This window comes from Nicotiana tabacum, chromosome 12, assembly GCF_000715075.1.
Source record: "Nicotiana tabacum cultivar K326 chromosome 12, ASM71507v2, whole genome shotgun sequence".
NCBI classification, from domain to species: domain Eukaryota; kingdom Viridiplantae; phylum Streptophyta; class Magnoliopsida; order Solanales; family Solanaceae; genus Nicotiana; species Nicotiana tabacum.
This window is the reverse complement of record NC_134091.1, coordinates 40,904,517-40,924,367: the sequence shown is the minus strand read 5'-3', so window position 1 is coordinate 40,924,367 and position 19,851 is coordinate 40,904,517. Positions and strand designations below refer to the sequence as shown.

The following is a 19,851-nucleotide window of genomic DNA, read 5'->3' as shown; positions in this document are numbered from 1 at the left end:
TCATAAGAAAAGAGAAACTTTTTCCACTTAGAAAAATGCCTTTTGACATGGAATAATCAATAATGTAGGTATTATTTGTGGTGATTGGTGTTGGCAGTTTCGTTTTGTACTATTTTGTTTGCCAACCATCAGCTGAGGTTCAGTAAGAGGAGATTCTATTTTGTACTCGTTATTGTGTATGCTCATCAAAATATGAATATGCGTGACATAATTAGAATAAAAGCTTAATCAATCTATATCTATATATCTATATAAAGCAAGTAATGAAAAAGCTGATGTGGCACCTCTTCTTATTAAGGAAATGCATTTATTTACTTTCTCAAATTTTCCATTATTTGATGTCTAAAAGAACTGTAAAAAAAAAAAAATTCTATTTATGTTATTTCTCATCATTAGCGTTTATTACCTAACCTGAATTGTTGCAAATGGGACGTTATCAACTTATCTATATTATATTAAAAGCACGAAAACTCTTAGCAAAATGTCGTTCGCCTTTTTTATCCTTTTAAAATAGAGTTCACACTTGATACAATAGTCATTTACTATTTTTTAATATTTAAGAATATTCATTTAAATAATTCCCTACTATTTAGGAATAGCCATTTAATTAATTTCCTATTGTATAAGAATCGCCATTTAATTATTCCTTTAATATTTATAATATTGATCTTCAAGTCTCGTGCTGATAACGTGTTATAAAATAAAGACTGTAAAGTAAAGACAAGTATAGAGAGAAACTGATATATTATTCAACTTCAAATTCATGTACATAATGAACTGAAAACTCCTCTATTTATAGAAGAAAGGAAGCAGCTGCGAGGCTTTTCAGGAAGCAGCTGCAAGGCTTTTCTTTAGCTGCTTGTAAGCTGTCTGCATGAGCTGCTTGCAACCTGCCTGTTTAATAAGAAGCTGCTGCAAATCATTTCATTGAGCTGCTTGCAACCTGCTTGCATCAGCTGCTTGTAGATAAACTTCAACAGAGTACTAAATGGATAATCTTCTTCAGGAAGATTATCTATAGCGGAGTAATAAATGAACATCCACAATATAATTATTTTCATAACACTCCCCCTTGGATGTTCATTAAAAGGTATTGTGCCCCATTAAAATCTTATTAGGAAAAACTCAGTGAAAAAAATCCTAGTGAAGGAAAAAGAGTACACATATTTAGTAATACGCATTTCTAGATGCCTCATTAAAAACCTTATAAGGAAAACCCTGTGAAAAAAAATCTTAGTAAGGAAAAAAGAGTACATCGCGTATTTTACTTCCCCTGATGAAAACCTTGTTTCAAATATTTGAGTCTCCGCATTCCAATCTTGTATACCATCTTCTCAAAAGTTGAAGTTGGCAAAGATTTAGTGAATAAATCTGCCGGATTGTCACTTGAACGGATTTGCTGCACATCAATGTCACTATTTTTCTGAAGATCGTGTGTGTAGAATAATTTTGATGAAATGTGCTTCGTTCTATCTCCTTTTATAAATCCTCCCTCCAATTGGGCTATGCATGCAGCATTGTCTTCGTATAAAATTGTGGATCTTTTATCACACTCCAAACCACATTTTTCTTGAATAAAATGAATCATTGATCTCAACCATACACATTCCCTACTTGCTTCATGAATAGCTATTATCTCAGCATGATTTGAAGAAGTAGCAATAATTAACTGCTTTGTGGAGCGCCATGATATAACAGTACCTCCACATGTAAACACGTACCCGGTTTGAGATCTAGCTTTATGGGGATCAGATAAATAACCTGCATCTGCATAACCAACAAGATTTGCACTATCTTTGTTAGCATAAAACAAACCCATATCAAGAGTTCCCTTTAAATATCGCAATATATGCTTAATCCCGTTCCAATATCTCCGTGTAGGAGAAGAGCTATATCTTGCTAGTAAATTAACAGAAAATGCTATGTCAGGCCTTGTAGCATTAGCAAGATACATAAGTGCACCAATTGCACTGAGATAGGGTGTTTCAGGACCCAGGAGTTCCTCATCCTCTTCTGGAGGTCGGAACGGGTCCTTATTCACTTCAAGTGATCGAACAACCATTGGTGTACTCAATGGGTGCGCTTTGTCCATGTAAAAGCGTTTTAAGACCCTTTCTGTATAGGCAGATTGATGCATAAAGATCCCATTTGCTAAATATTCAATTTGCAGTCCAAGACAAAGTTTTGTCTTTCCAAGATCTTTCATCTCAAATTCTTTCTTAAGATATTCAATTGCCTTTTGGAGCTCTTCTGGAGTTCCAACAAGATTTATGTCATCAACATAAACAACAAGTATAACAAATTCTAATGCCATTTTCTTTATAAAAATACATGGACAAATAACATCATTTATGTAACCCTCTTTCAACAAATATTTACTGAGGCGATTATACCACATGCGCCCAGATTGTTTTAAACCGTACAAAGATCTTTGTAATCTGATTGAGTACATTTTCAGAGATTTTGAATATGCTTTAGGCATTTTAAATCCTTCAGGAATTTTCATGTAAATCTCATTATCAAGTGACCCGTACAGATAAGCTGTAACCACATCCATCATATGTATTTCAAGCCTTTCACGTAAGGCTAAACTGATGAGATATCGAAATGTTATGGCATCCATAACGGGTGAATATGTTTCTTCATAATCGACTCCAGGTCGTTGTGCGAATCCTTGTGAGACAAGGCGAGCCTTGTATCTTTCAACTTCATTTTGCTCATTCCTTTTTCGCACAAAAACTCATTTATGACCAACTGGTTTTATACCAGCAGGTGTTTGGACTACTGGTCCAAAGACCTCTCTTTTAGCAAGTGCGTTCAATTCTGATTGAATTGCCCCTTTTCCATTTTGGCCAATCAGATCTTTGTTGACATTCTTCGATAGATCGGGGTTCAAAATCCTCACTATCTTGCATAATGTTAAGTGCAACATTATATGCACAAATATTATCCACCACTATTTCAGATCGATTTCAATTAATCCCATCACCAGTAGAACTTATTAAAAGTTCTTCGCTCACTTGAGTCTCGGGTTTATTGATTTCTTCAGGAATCTCATAACTAATCAGATCTTGGGTCTCTTCAGGAGATCCTTTCATAATATCATTTTGATCATTTTTCGATTTTCCTTTTCTAGGATTTCGATCCTTAGAACCCATAGGCCTACCACGCTTCAGGCATGCTTTAGGTTCACTAGCTCTCATGCTAATAGATGGTCCTGCTGGGACATCAATTCGTATAGGCACATTCTCTGCAGGGATATGTGACTTAGTTATCCTTTTCAAATCAGTAAATGCGTCTGGCATTTGATTTGCTATATTCTGTAAATGTATGATCTTCTGGACCTCCTGATTACATATAGGGGTACGTGGATCAAAGTGAGATAATGATGAAATTTTCCACACAATTTCTCTTTTGATTTCCTTTTTCTCTCCCCCTAATTGTGAAAAATTTGTTTCATCAAATCGACAATCTGCAAATCAAGCAATAAATAAATCTCCCATCAATGGTTCAAGATAGCGAATAATAGAGGGTGATTCAAACCCAATATATATTCCTAACCTTCTTTGGGGGCCCATCTTACTGCGCTGTGGTGGTGCTACTGGCACATATACAGCACATCCAAAAATTCGTAGATGGGCAATATTTGGTTCATGACCAAAAACTAATTGTGACGGAGAATATTTATTATAATGTGTTGGTCTGAGACGGATAAGTGATGCTGCGTGCAAGATAGCATGGCCCCAAACAGTAGTGGGCAATTTTGTTTTCATAAGTAGTGGTCTTGCTGTCAATTGCAGTCGTTTAATAAATGACTCTGCAAGGCCATTTTGAGTATGAACATAAGCTACCGGATGTTCAACTTTTATCCCAACTGATAGACAATAATCATCAAAAGCTTGAGATGAGAATTCTCCAGCATTATCAAGGCGAATAGCCTTTATAGGATAATCTGGGAATTGTGCCCTTAATCGAATTATTTGGGCTAATAACTTTGCAAAACGCAAGGTTGCGAGATGATAATAGGCACACATGAGACCATCTTGAAGATGCATCTATTAGGACCATAAAATATCTAAACAACCCACTTGGTGTGTGAATAGGTCCACATATATCCCCATGTATACGTTCTAAGAAGGTAGGGGACTCAATGCCAACCTTCATTGGTGATGGTCTAGTGATCATTTTGCCTTGATAACAAGCATCACAAGAAAATTCATTATTTGTAAGAATCTTCAGGTTCTTTAATGGATGCCCACTCGAATTTTCAGTAATTCGTCTCATCATTATTGATCCAGGATGGCCCAAACGGCCATGCCAAAGCACAAAAGTATTTGAATCAGTAAACTTCTGGTTTACGATAGAGTGTGCTTCAACTGTACTAATCTTTGAATAATATAAGCCAGAAGATAAAGTTGATAACTTTTCTACAATGCATTTCTGGCCAGAAATATTCTTTGTAATACAAAGATATTCCACATTCATTTCATCTATTGTCTCAACATGATACCCATTTCGGCGGATATCTATAAAACTCAACAAGTTTCTTCGGGACTTGGAGGAGTACAATGCATTGTCGATAATAAGTTTTGTTCCCTTAGACAGAAATACAATAGTTCTTCCGGAGCCTTCAATTAAACTTATATTACCAGAAATTGTAGAAACATTTACTTTTTCTTTATGCAAATAAGAAAAGTATTTCTGATCTTTAAATATGGCATGAGTTGTTCCACTATCAACTACACAAATATCTTCATGATTGGTCTTTGATCCAAACATAATTTGAGGATTATCCATATTCTTCAAAATGACATAAACAAAATAAATATGATAGTAAATATTATAACTTTTATTTATGTACAACAATTACATAACTATACTATCTACTACAAATAACAAAAATTAAAATATTTACATCTCTACAGATTCACTACCGATCACATGACTTGTTTCTCCTTCTGGGAGTGCAAAGTAATCAGCTACATCCAAATGCATGAAGTCTAAATTATCTTCAGAAATAAAATTTGCTTCAGCATTTTTCTCTGTCTTCTTCAGGGAAGCTTGATATAGCTCAACCAGGTGCTTTGGCGTACGGCATGTACGTGACCAGTGCCCTTTTCCTCCACATCTATAGCATGCATTTTCTGGCTTTGCTGCTTGCACCGCTTCATGCTTTTGTTCCTTCCTTTTCCACTGCTGGTGGTGAGGAGGGTTCTTTGGTGCATTATTATTACCACGATTAGAGTTTCCTTCCCGACCACGGCCATGACCATGACTGGGGCCACGTCCTCTTCCACGTTTAGCTTGGTGGAAGTTCGTCTCATTCACTTCTGGGAATGGACAAGAACCAGTAGGTCGGCTTTCATGGTTTTTCATTAATAGCCCATTATGTTGCTCGGCTACAAGAAGATGTGAGATAAGTTCAGAATACTTTTTGAATCCCATCTCTCGATATTGCTGCTGCAGGAGCATATTCGAGGCATGAAAAATGGTGAAAGTTTTCTTCAACATATCATGATCAGTAATATTATCACCACATAGTTTCAATTGAAAAATAATTCTGAACATAACAGAATTATACTCACTGATAGATTTAAAATCTTGTAACCTTAAATGAGTCCAATCATAACGTGCCTGTGGAAGAACGACCATCTTTAGGTGGTCATATCTATCTTTCAAATTACTCCACAGTATGACTGGATCTTTAACAGTAAGATATTCCATTTTCAGGCCCTCATCAAGGTGATGGCGTAGGAATATCATTGCTTTGGCATGGTCTTGGTTTGATGCCTGATTTTTATCTTTGATGGTGTCTACCAGACCCATCGCATCAAGATGAATTTCGGCATCAAGCACCCAAGACATGTAGCTTTTGCCCGATATATCCAGGGCTACAAACTCAAGTTTAGAAATATTTGACATTATTTAGAAAAAGAAAGTTCGTACCTCTGATACTTTCAAAGTATTTTCTCGAGATGGCAGAGTCTCGTGCTGATAACGTGTTATAAAATAAAGACTGTAAAGTAAAGACAAGTATAGAGAGAAACTGATATATTATTCAACTTCAAATTCATGTACATAATGAACTGAAAACTCCTCTATTTATAGAAGAAAGGAAGCAGCTGCAAGGCTTTTCTTTAGCTGCTTGTAAGCTGTCTGCATGAGCTGCTTGCAACCTGCCTGTTTAATAAGAAGCTGCTGCAAATCATTTCATTGAGCTGCTTGCAACCTGCCTGCATCAGCTGCTTGTAGATAAACTTCAACAGAGTACTAAATGGATAATCTTCTTCAGGAAGATTATCTATAGCGGAGTAATAAATGAACATCCACAATATAATTATTTTCATAACACTCCCCCTTGGATGTTCATTAAAAGGTATTGTGCCTCGTTAAAACCTTACTATTTAGGAGTATTATTAAAATTTTCCTTTTAAATTTAGGAGGGAATTTTTTTAGTTAATAAAATTTTGTCTAATTCGCACATAATAGGAAGGTTTCGGTTTTTTTTAGTTAACAAAATTTTCACTAATTCACATCCACATACTTTGATTTTGTAACGGAATGTGAATAAAATCCTTTGCTTATTTCGGATAGCTATGTGGCCAGTGATTTTGCTACTTCGAGTTCATGCATGATTCGAGACTATTGCCAAAAAATTATCAAAGAGAGGATAAAACGTAGTTTTTCGTTGGGATATTAAAACTTTTACGGAATCAAAGTTCTTTAAAAAGAGCTTTACTTTAAAAACATTATAATGTGTTCTTGCTGAAACTTACAAGAAATATGGCAACTTGTGAAACTTAAGGAATTTAATCATAAATTTGGAATCAATTTTAAGTTACATATTGATTGAGATGATTTAGTACTTTTATGGGATAAAGTTTCTTCCTTCATTGAATAACTTAATAAGACTAATAATTAATCATTTAGAACGCATTTTTTTTTAAATTTTATTTTATAACTTAAACACAAGTCTAATATCGAGACGAGGCACACGCACAACACGCGCATTCTAAAACTAGTACCGCTAAATAATGGGTGCTAAGAAACGTTGTTAAAGGGTTCTATTTGAGCCTTCTAATTCTTATTTAAAGTTACTTTTTATCTGTTTTTTCCTTGCTCCTGTTATCTCTTAAGAGGAGAAAAGAAGGACCGGGAAAGATGGCCGGTATCCTTATAGACAATAAATTGCGTCAAGAAAATAATCGAGACCGAAAAATATTGCAACAATTGTAGTATTTAATTTCAGATAGTTTGAGTGGTACAATCTCTATAGATCCTCTGATTCTATTTTTCCAATATAAATTCAAGGGCCTTTGAGCTTGATCTTGAATTTGATTTATCCGTTGCAAATGCTTTGATTGTTGCCACGAATTTTATAACAAGTAGCCTTGATCTTGAACACCTTGTATTTGATTTGACTTTATTCTTGATCTTGAATACTTGAAATTTGTGTTGAAGTGCTTGAATGCATGAACACTTGCAATTTGCAGAGAATTGTGGCCTTTGATCCACGAGCTACCTTGTGTCTTCTTGTTATAACTTCTGGTCCCTTTTCTGAGTATGAATACCCTTATTTATAGTTGTAGAAGAGAAGAATTGTAATGAGAATAAACTCTTTTCGACCAATCAGATTGAATCGTGACAAAGGCGTATTTGATCGGCCAGAACCTGTCACTTGCACATGTGACGCAATTTCATTGGCCTTTCAATTTTGACTTGGCATGCATTGTCATTTTGACGCGTGGCATGATCCTATTGGCTCTTCTGTTTGACTTGGCGTGCCACGTCATTTGACACGTGGCACCAAACTAAGCCTCTAGAAAGATGACATTTTGGGCTTAATGAAGTGGGCTCATTACTTTATTCCAATTAAATGGGTTAGCCCAATGGATTAAGACTTATTTATTGGGCGATGTGCACAGATAGCCAGTAATAACACATATATTTACTTTTAAGCTACTGTTTTAAATGTATTTAGTCTTTAGCTACTACTTTAATAAACTTTTACCCGCCCAGACGAAAATACCCTTCTGCTATATAGGATTTTGCTGATACATACGCTCCTTATTCACGATCAGCAGCAGCTCAAACTTACGTGCAAAGAATTGTTGTGATCGTCCAAAATTGCAGAAGCTTCTCTTCCGATTTCAAACTTTTTGTCTAAGTTCAGAATTCAACTTTCTCGTCCAAAATTCACCATAAAATTACAGTAAGTTCGAAAGTTTCATATATCTCTATATGTTTTTGTGTGTTTGTATAAATTTTTATTTCGTTACCGAAGAATAAGATGCTAGAAATTTGATTTTTTTTCTTTTCTGTATTGATAACGTTAAGGACATCGCATCCTTAACTCTGTGATTGTTCTGTAAATATTGAGGACATAATGTTAAGGATTTGCTGTCCTTAACATGACTGTTATTCTTAAAAATATTAAGGATAAAGTGTCCTGTATTTTGCAACTTGTATTAATAAAGTTAAGGACACGATGTCCTTAACTTCATGACTGTTGTTCTAAATATTAAGGACATAGTATCCTGTATTTGCAAATTGTATTAATAAAGTTAAGGACACAATGTCCTTAACTTTTTCACTGCACACATCAAAGTTAAGGACAGCTTGTCCTTAACTTTTACAATGCACACATCAAAGTTAAGGACATCATGTCCTTAACTTTTACAATGCACACATCCAAGTTAAGGACACCATGTCCTTAATATTTTGACTGCACACATCAAAGTTAAGGACATAGTGTCCTATTTTTGCAACTTATACTGATAAAATTTAGGACATGATGTCCTTAACTTCATGACTACTGTGTAAAAATTAAGGACATATTGTCCTGTTTTTGCAACCTATACTAATAAAGTTTAGGACACCATGTCCTTAATTCTGTAAATATTGAGGACATAATGTTAAGGATTTGGTGTCCTTAACATGACTGTTATTCTAAAAAATATTAAGGATAAAGTGTCCTGTATTTTGCAACTTGTATTAATAAAGTTAAGGACACGATGTCCTTAACTTCATGACTGTTGTTCTAAATATTAAGGACATAGTGTCCTGTATTTGCAAATTGTATTAATAAAGTTAAGGACACAATGTCCTTAACTTTTTCACTGCACACATCAAAGTTAAGGACAGCTTGTCCTTAACTTTTACAATGCACACATCAAAGTTAAGGACAACTTGTCCTTAACTTTTACAATGCACACATCGAAGTTAAGGACATCATGTCCTTAACTTTTACAATGCACACATCCAAGTTAAGGATACCATGTCCTTAATATTTTGACTGCACACATCAAAGTTAAGGACATAGTGTCCTATTTTTGCAACTTGTACTGATAAAGTTTAGGACATGATGTCCTTAACTTCATGACTACTGTGTAAAAATTAAGGACATAGTGTCCTATTTTTGCAACCTATACTAATAAAGTTTAGGACACCATGTCCTTAATATTTTCACTGCACACAACAAAGTTAAGGACAAAATGTCCTTAACTTTTTCACTGTACACATCAAATATACAGGACACTTTGTCCTTAACTTTTACAATGCACACATCAAAGTTAAGGACAGCTTGTCCTTAACTTTTACAATGCACACATCGAAGTTAAGGACACCATGTCCTTAACATTTTGACTGCACACATCAAAGTTAAGGACATAGTGTCCTGTTTTTGCAACTTGTACTGATAAAGTTTAGGACATGATGTCCTTAACTTCATGACTACTGTATAAAAATTAAGGACATAGTATCCTGTTTTTGCAACCTATACTAATAAAATTTAGGACACCATGTCCTTAACATTTTCACTGCACACATCAAAGTTAATGACAACTTGTCCTTAACTTTTACAATGCACACATCAAAGTTAAGGACAGCTTGTCCTTAACTTTTACAATGCACACATCGAAGTTAAGGACATCATGTCCTTAACTTTTACAATGCACACATCCAAGTTAAGGACACCATGTCCTTAATATTTTGACTGCACACATCAAAGTTAAGGACATAATGTCCTATTTTTGCAACTTGTACTGATAAAGTTTAGGACATGATGTCCTTAACTTCATGACTACTGTGTAAATATTAAGGACATAGTGTCCTGTATTTGCAACTTGTATTGATAAAGTTTAGGACATGATATCCTTAACTTCATGACTGTTGTTCTAAATATTAAGGACATAGTGTCCTGTGTTTTGCAACTTGTATTGATAAAGTTTAGGACATCTTGTCCTTAACTTCACGATTGTTGTATAAATATGTCCTGAATTTCCCATTTTCTTGACTTGCAGGATGGATACAATATGTACTATAGTTGCTTTTAATGGTAGATGGACTGCAGACTATAAGTATCTTGATCATCAAACAAAGCTTGTTCTAGTACCTGAGGCAATTCGATTTGAAGATTTCATTAACCAGGTATTTGAAGTTATTGAATTGGATAGAGACAAGTTTGAAGCAATGATATGGTTTGATATCAATCTGGGAACAAGCAAGGGAATGCTTGTATCCAAAGATTTAGATCTTCACACATGTATAGAGTTACTAAAAAGTCATTCACTCTTCAAGGGCTGTCGTTTCATTGTTGATATTTCGGAAAGAGTTTTTGATTCTACAAGCACCTTTGAACATGTCAATACAGAAACTCAACAAGACAATCAAGACAAATGCCAACAGATAATGGAAATATATGTGGTTGAAGCTCAACCAATAATTGAAGAGGTGCTTCAAACATTTGATTCTATTCAAGTAGAAGGACAAAGCATTATAGAGATTGACAACGAAAAAGCTTTGGGTATTCAAGTATTAGAGAGTGCACCGGTAATAGAAGAAGTTGCTGAAAAAATCTTTACTCAACTAACTAGACAAAGCTCAAATTCGAAACAAAAAGAATCCCCAACTACGATATTAAGAGAAAATGCTTCGTTGGATGAAATAAAAGTGGGATCAATATTTGACAAAAAGAAGAGTATAATTAACTATTTTTCCAATATAGCAATTAAAGGACATTTTGAATTCAAGGTTGTTAGATCAAGCTCAACAAGATATTCGTTAAAATGCAATGATGATAGGTGTGGGTGGTGTGTGCGTGCTTTCAGAATTAAAGATTCAACACTATTCAAGATAGTAAAGATTGAGAAAAATCATGACTGCTCAGTTAACACTATGAAAGCTGATCAAAGGCATGCAACTTCAAAGTTGATTAGTGGTTACATTATCGACAATCTTTGAGACCCAAGGTTTGAAGTTACACCAGCCTTTGTCATGGCAGAAATGCAAAAATTGCATGGACTAGACATTGGTTATCATAAGGCGTGGCGTGCTATTCAACGTGTTTCAGCTTTAATAAGAGGAACTCCTGAAAAGAATTATGAATTATTGTCTTCATACTTGTATATGATGAAAAGTAAAAATTCGGGAACATACACTAACATAAAGATAGACGACAACAACAGGTAAACAATCAAAAAGAGTTTATTAGTCTGTTTTATAAACTTTAGGACATGGTGTCCTTAACTTGGATGTGTGCAATGAAAACGTTAAGGATATGGTGTCCTTAACTTTGATGTGTGCAGTAAAAATGTTAAGGACATGGTGTCCTTAACTTGGATGTGTGTAGTAAAAATGTTAAGGACATGGTGTCCTTAACTTGGATGTGTGTAGTGAAAAACTTAAGGACATGGTTTCCTTAACTTTGATATGTGTATTGTAAAATTTAAGGACATGTAGTCCTGAACTTAGAGCTACAAGTTAAAAAGTTAAGGACAGGTAGTCCTGAACTTAGAGTTACAAGTTAAAAAGTTAAGGACATGTAGTCCTGAACTTAGAGCTACAAGTTAAAAAGTTAAGGACATGTAGTCCTGAACTTAGAGTTACAAGTTAAAAAGTTAAGGACAGGTAGTCCTGAACTTAGAGTTACAAGTTAAAAAGTTAAGGACATGTAGTCCTGAACTTAGAGCTACAAGTTAAAAAGTTAAGGACAGGTAGTCCTGAACTTAGAGTTACAAGTTAAAAAGTTAAGGACAGGTAGTCCTGAACTTAGAGTTACAAGTTAAAAAGTTAAGGACATGTAGTCCTGAACTTAGAGCTACAAGTTAAAAAGTTAAGGACAGGTAGTCCTGAACTTAGAGTTACAAGTTAAAAAGTTAAGGACATGTAGTCACGAACTTAGAGTTACAAGTTAAAAAGTTAAGGACAGGTAGTCCTGAACTTAGAGTTACAAGTTAAAAAGTTAAGGACATGTAGTCCTGAACTTAGAGCTACACGTTAAAAAGTTAAGGACAAGTAGTCCTGAACTTAGAGTTACAAGTTAAAAAGTTAAGGACATGGTATCCTTAACTTGGATGTGTGCAATGGAAAAGTTAAGGATATGGTGTCCTTAACTTTGATGTGTGCAGTAAAAATGTTAAGGACATGGTGTCCTTAACTTTGATGTGTGTAGTGAAAATATTAAGGACATGGTGTCCTTAACTTGGATGTGTGCAGTGAAAAAGTTAAGGACATGGTATCCTTAACTTGGATGTGTGTAGTGAAAAACTTAAGGGCATGGTGTCCTTAACTTTGATGTGTGCATTGTAAAAGTTAAGGACACAATGTCCTTAACTTTGCTGTGTGCAGTGAAAATATTAAGGACATGATGTCCTTAACTTGGATGTGTGCAGTGAAAAAGTTAATGAGATTGTGTCCTTAACTTTGATGTGTGCAGTGAAAAAGTTAAGGACACGGTGTCCTTAACTTTGATGTGTGCAGTGAAAAAGTTAAGGACATTGTGTCCTTAAATTTGCTGTGTGTAGTGAAAATGTTAAGGACATAGTGTCCTTAACTTTGATGTGTGCAGTGAAAAAGTTAACGAGATGGTGTCCTTAACTTTGATGTGTGCAGTGAAAATGTTAAGGACGTGGTGTCCTTAACTTTGATGTGTGCAATGAAAATGTTTAGGACATGGTGTCCTTAACTTTGATGTGTGCATTGTAAAAGTTAAGGACATGGTGTCCTTAAGTTTGATGTGTGCATTGTAAAAGTTAAGGACATGGTGTCCTTAACTATGATGTGTGCATTCTAAAAGTTAAGGACAAGTTCTCCTTAACTTTGATGTGTGCACTGAAAATGTTAAGGACATTGTGTCCTTAACTTTGATATGTGCAGTGAAAATATTAAGGATTTGGTGTCCTGTATTTTTAACCTTCTGTTAAACTGTATTTTCAGATTTCTTTATATGGTTTATGCATATGCATCATCAATAGCTGGTTGGAATTATTGTAGACCAGTGATTGCTGTTGATGCAACTTTTTTGAAGTCAAAATATCGTGGTGTTTTAATAACTTCAGTTTCAAAGGATGCAAATAACCAAATATTCCCACTAGCTTTTGGAATTGCAGAATCTGAAAATAACAATTCCTATGAGTGGTACTTTTGTGAGCTTCGCAATGCAATTGGGAGCCGTGACAATTTAATTTTTTTATCGGACAGGCATCAATCTATTGCACATGGCATTGCAAAGGTATATCCTTAAAGCCACCATGAGATTTGTATCTATCATTTGGAGCAGAACCTAGAAAGTGAAAAGTGAGGTCATAAATTTTTTTCAAAGTGCTGCAAGAGTATACAGGCGCAAAGAATTTGATCTATACATGTGAGATATAGCAAAAATTGATAAGAAGACTTTTGACTACTTGATGGAAGAACCACCGGAAAGCTGGGCACGTTCTTGTAGTCCACGACGAAGATATGACATGATCACAACAAACATAGTTGAGTCAATGAATTCTGTGTTATTAAAAGAAAGGGAGTTGCCTATATTAAGAATGATGGATTTCATCCAAGTGAAGCTACAACGTTGGTTTTATGAAAGAAGAAATGAAGCAGAAGGAACTTTTTATGACGTTTCTTGTTGGGTAGAAGAGGAATTGAAGAAAAAGATAGATTTAGCTTTTACTTTAAATGTAAGTATTATGTTCTTACTTTAGCTTATTATGTTAATGATAATTTAACATAATGTACTAACTTATAGTTTTTCAACTTTGAAGGTCTTCCCTGTTGATTCATGGCGTTCTAGAGTTGAGGAAGAAGGAATTACTTTCTTGGTGGACTTAAACAAAAGAACATGTGATTGTTTTTAGTTTCAATTTGATGAATTGCCATGTATACATACAATTGCAGCTATCGAGAAGAGAAACATCAAGAAGTCCAATTTCTGCTCGGACTGGTACTTAAAGGAATCTTGGCTGAAAATATATGAAAGACAAATACATCCTCTAGGAAATACAGATTGTTGGATTGTACCAGAGAGTTATAAGTCACAAATTATTAAACCTCCAGATTTCAAAGTCCCGCCAGGTAGAAGGCAGAAGAAAAGGCATATTCCAGCTACCGAATCATCAAAAATAACATTCAAATGTAGTCGTTGCAGAAGAATTGGTCATAATAGAACATCTTGTATATATTCTCCGGCAGTCCATCCATTTTCAAGGAAGCATAGAGAATAATAGATATATCCACTTATGTTTATCTACTCTTTTAAGTTTTTGCTATAAATTGGATTCATTTAGATTGTTTTTATTTGAGCAAGTAAATATTAGCAGATGGTTATATAAAAGATGTTCTGAATTTTCAAAGTTTCTTTGCACTTACTTGCTCTTTGTTTCTTTTTCTTTTTCTGGGAGTTCAATTTACCTTTGTCTGACCAATTATTGTTTATGGGATTTTATTCTTGCCGTAAGTAAACAAGAAAGTCCTTTTCTTTATATAATTTGATGCCTGCAACTTGCTACATCTTTATTTTTAAAATGAGATTGGTACAAGTAAAACTTAAGGACATAATCTTTTACAAGTCCTGAAAATTTCAAATATGAATATAATATTAAGGACATAAATTTCTAAAATGTCCTTAAATTGTCCTGAATATTATTTTCGTCCTTCAACAAATCAGGATTTTATGAACATAATGTCCTGAAGTTCTACAACAATCAATATATCTTTTGCTATATCTCTACAGATTTAATATAAAACTGGCAATTTAAAATGGACAAATCAGTAGTTATAAAATTGACATCTGCAGCTTGCTAAACACAACTTGCTACATCTTATTTTTAAAATGAGATTGGTACAAGTAGACTTCAGGACATAATTTTTTAAAACGTCCATTTGAAGTATGAATCTAATATATAGGACATAAATTTCTAAAATATCCTTAACTTCTGAAAATCTCAGTTTATTATCTATATTCCAGAAGTTTAGCACATTTTAAAAAATATGTCTTGAATATTATTTTCATCTTTCAATAAATAAGGATGTAGTTAACAGATTCTGAAGTTCTACAACAATCAATGTGTGTTGCTTTGAATTTCTAAAAACTTCAAGAAAATTTAATCAAAGATTGACCCTTAAAAACTGTGAAAAAAATGGACAAATCAATAGTTAACAGAAAGAAAGAAATTAATAACACGATGCCTTCATATTACTGCTGAAACTGTAATTTAGCATAGCTGTGACCAAAAAATTATGCTATGCAAATAAAATAAAGTGCCTTGTGATAATTTACAGGATATTTCAGAATTCATATGGATTCTTTACAGCAATTTTATACCAATTTCACTACAGCTGACTTTCTTTACAACTACACTACAACTCTTTTGGACAGGAAGTTTCATTTTCACTATCATAGTCGTCACCGATATTTTCTGGTGGTGTATCATAATCAGAATTTATTTTCCACTCTCCATGTGCCCAAAGATTTGCTGCAAGTTCTTTTCTGAAGTTTGATATGTCCTCAGGTTGGAATTTCTCCACATCCTTTCCCATCATCAACAACTCCACATACTTGATTAGGAATGCACCACAATCAGTCCTAAGAAAAATATGGAGTCAATTAAACAATATCTTTAATAAAATAAATCTAAAGTACATATAAATTATATAGCAAATGACAACATGTACGATCCAGTTTGGTGTGGTGATCTTTGCCACTGAATATCAAATTTGTTGAATGCATTTCCAAAAGACTTGTGATTTTTCTCAAACTGTGCGAACTTTAGCAAGTGGGGGATCATGCGTGCATACATTTCAATGTGTTTCATTCCTTGCTCATATGGCTCACTATATATGGAATCATACACATCAATCTTTCTCTCATTCAAGTCCAATACCCCCAAAAGAAAATGTGTCACAACATCATTATCTTCTGAAGGAAGCCGACATGGAAAAAAGATTTTGTCAACCTCTGTCCAAGCAATTCCACATCTACGATTGTCACCCCACACATATGGTGTGAGAACCAACTGATTATCATCACACCAAAACAAATCTGAAGCATCTTCATTGAAATCCTTATACACAATTAGCATATAGTTATCAAAAAGTATATCTGTAGTTGTGCAACGAAAAGGATGGGGGCAAGGGTAGTAGCATTCCTTCTTTCTCAAATAATACAGGGCAATGTCAATATGCTTCATAAAAAGGCAAAAAAAGAAACAAAATCCATCAGTCATAAATAAATAAAAAATAATAAATTAAGAAGAAAGAAAACAAATGCCTTGTGAATTATCAAACCTTATCATCAAGTACAAAGCTACTATCTGCAAGCTCAAGGAAGAACATTTTTCTACTGATTTTTTGATGGTACAATTTATATGGATTCTTTCTCATACCATTATCCTCAGCATATATATCAGTTTGTCCCCTAAAAATTTTGAAAATATCAAAGTTAGAAAGTTTATAAGTTAGTTCTCAATTCCTAATTAAGGACTCTTGGTCCTGAAGTTAGAGTTGCAAATTCAAAAGTTAAGGACAGGATGTCCTTAACTTACAGTTACAAGTTCAAAAGTTAAGGACACTTGGTCCTGAACTTAGACTTACTAGCTCATAAATTAAAGGACAATTAGTCATGAACTTAGAGTAACAAGCGCATAAGTTAAGGACAATTGGTCCTGAACTTAGAGTGGAAGTTCAAAAATTAAGGACACTTGGTCTTGAAGTTAGAGTTGCAAATTCAAAAGTTAAGGACATGTAGTCCTTAACTTACAGTTACAAGTTCAAAAGTTAAGGATACTTGGTGCTGAACTTAGACTTACTAGCTCATAAATTGAAGGACAATTAGTCATGAACTTAGAGTAACAAGCGCATAAGTTAAGGACAATTGGTCCTGAACTTAGAGTGGAAGTTCAAAAATTAAGGACACTTGGTCCTGAAGTTAGAGTTGCAAATTCAAAAGTTAAGGACATGATGTCCTTAACTTACAGTTACAAGTTCAAAAGTTAAGGACACTTGGTCCTGAACTTAGACTTACTAGCTCATAAATTGAAGGACAATTAGTCATGAACTTAGAGTAACAAGCGCATAAGTTAAGGACAATTGGTCCTGAACTTAGAGTGGAAGTTCAAAATTAAGGACACTTGGTCCTGAAGTTAGAGTTGCAAATTCAAAAGTTAAGGACATGTAGTCCTTAACTTACAGTTACAAGTTCAAAAGTTAAGGACAAATGTAAGCAATTAAGAAATAATGAATACATTTAGGGACTTACACTTTTTTGCGACCTTTCCATTTCTCCTTGCCCAACCACCCAATGAATTTCTTCAATAAGTTTTTATCATCTTTGGCATAATGAAAAATACATGTACGAGTATATTTTGATTTTATCCAGCCTGTATACTTAGGAGTATTTTCATTGTGTGCCATCGATGTTTCTCTTTTTCTTTTCTGTTCAAAAGGAGATTTTAATTGCCAACTAAGCTTCTTATTCCTTTTCCCTCGACCAAGCTCTTCTTTAACATTCCTTCAACCTCCATAGATAAACTCTCATCAATGCTCATTTGTGTAGTCGGAGAAGTAGAAGTAAGAATAGCAAATGATGGACCATCAAAACCAATACTATCTCTCTTCCTTTTCCTAGTATATTGGTTAACGACTTCATTTTTGTTTTGCTTTGCAAGCAACACTACATATACATTAGTTTGCTGCAAGTCGTCAATTCTATGAATTGTCAAATGAAGAGACAAAAACTAAGGACATAATTTTTGAAATGTCCTGACAATTTGAATTATGAATACAATATTAAGGACACAATCAATACTTGTGTTGGCCACGCTGCCTTCTTGTATTTCATTAACAGATAATAGTGTTGACATATTGCTTGCATTTTCTTTATCTTGCAACTGTTCTCCATGTTCTTCGATTGCAAGTTCACAAGATTCTGCAAAATATTTACAGGAGCTAACACAATTAGTACTTATTACTAATCTTTTATTAAAACAAACATGTATAAGATGAAAAAAAAACTCCATCTAACCTTTTGCAACTGTCAAGATCATGCCAGTTAAATCATTATCTTGACTAGCATTTTTTTGGCTTCCAATATTGTCTGTAAGAGAGAGAGGTGTAGAGATATCATACGTTCCTTCTATACATTTGCAAATAATCTCACTTATGCTTGTTCCTTGGGTATTTTCTATGTCTTGAGATTGTCCTCCACTTCTCTCTTTTGAAATTTCATCATCATGATAGTCCACTCCATCTTCTTTCCTTGCAGTTTCAAAAGATTCTGTAACATTTACAATTAATACTTGTTACTAATAGTTTACTAAAACTAACATTCAACATGTCATGAAAATTCCATCTAACCTTGATTGGCATCATTTTGATTTCCAAATTTCTCTTTAAGTGAGAGAGGTGTAGATAGATCATATATTTTTTCAACACATTTGCATACAATCTCACTTATTCTTGTTCCCAATGAATTTTCTAAATCCTGAGATTGCACTCCAGATTTACAAATTATGTATGTTACACTTGTCTCTTTCGGATTGTCCTGGTCTTGACATTCCATTCCATCTTGAACTTGCACTCCATCAAAAGATTCTACACACATTTGTAATCACAAAAAAGTTTATATGTATTATGCTATTGAATATAAATTTCAATAATAACAAATTCAAAAACTGTATCTAACCTTTCCCAATTTCGATGCCAATATCAGTTTCATCTTCTAGATGCACATCTCTATAATCAATGTATCTTTTAGATGCGCATCTTCTGGATTAAAAAGTTAAGGACAGGTAGTCCTGAACTTAGAGTTACAAGTTAAAAAGTTAAGGACATGTAGTCCTGAACTTAGAGTTACAAGTTAAAAAGTTAAGGACATGTAGTCCTGAACTTAGAGCTACAAGTTAAAAAGTTAAGGACAGGTAGTCCTGAACTTAGAGTTACAAGTTAAAAAGTTAAGGACATGTAGTCCTGAACTTAGAGCTACAAGTTAAAAAGTTAAGGACAGGTAGTCCTGAACTTAGAGCTACAAGTTAAAAAGTTAAGGACATGTAGTCCTGAACTTAGAGTTACAAGTTAAAAAGTTAAGGACATGTAGTCCTGAACTTAGAGCTACAAGTTAAAAAGTTAAGGACAGGTAGTCCTAAACTTAGAGTTACAAGTTAAAAAGTTAAGGACAGGTAGGCCTGAACTTAGAGCTACAAATTAAAAAGTTAAGGACATGTAGTCCTGAACTTAGAGCTACAAGTTAAAAAGTTAAGGACAGGTAGTCCTGAACTTAGAGTTACAAGTTAAAAAGTTAAGGACATGTAGTCCTGAACTTAGAGCTACAAGTTAAAAAGTTAAGGACATGTAGTCCTGAACTTAGAGTTACAAGTTAAAAAGTTAAGGACATGTAGTCCTGAACTTAGAGTTACAAGTTAAAAAGTTAAGGACAGGTAGTCCTGAACTTAGAGTTACAAGTTAAAAAGTTAAGGACATGTAGTCCTGAACTTAGAGTTACAAGTTAAAAAATTAAGGACATGTAGTCCTGAACTTAGAGCTACAAGTTAAAAAGTTAAGGACAGGTAGTCCTGAACTTAGAGC

The 19,851-nt window shown here is 34.1% G+C and overlaps 1 protein-coding gene across 1 annotated transcript; it reads left to right on the top strand.

Annotated features, from left to right (window-relative positions):
• Nucleotides 1–11,274: 11,274 nt before the first annotated feature.
• On the top strand, nt 11,275–14,129 carry LOC142167114 (uncharacterized). The gene is made up of 4 exons (XM_075227270.1): nt 11,275–11,465; nt 13,216–13,510; nt 13,671–13,952; nt 14,037–14,129. Exons 1-4 carry the CDS (start codon nt 11,275–11,277, stop codon nt 14,127–14,129), a joined length of 861 nt encoding a protein of 286 aa, XP_075083371.1.
• Nucleotides 14,130–19,851: the final 5,722 nt, after the last annotated feature.

Bases quoted from the DNA above. Each gene is read 5' to 3' on its own strand.
- LOC142167114 (XM_075227270.1), top strand. From the start codon at position 11,275: ATGGCAGAAATGCAAAAATTGCATGGACTAGACATTGGTTATCATAAG. The intron at 11,466-13,215 runs GTAAACAATCAA...CTGTATTTTCAG, and splicing joins AAGATAGACGACAACAACAG to ATTTCTTTATATGGTTTATG. The intron at 13,511-13,670 runs GTATATCCTTAA...ATTGATAAGAAG, and splicing joins TTGCACATGGCATTGCAAAG to ACTTTTGACTACTTGATGGA.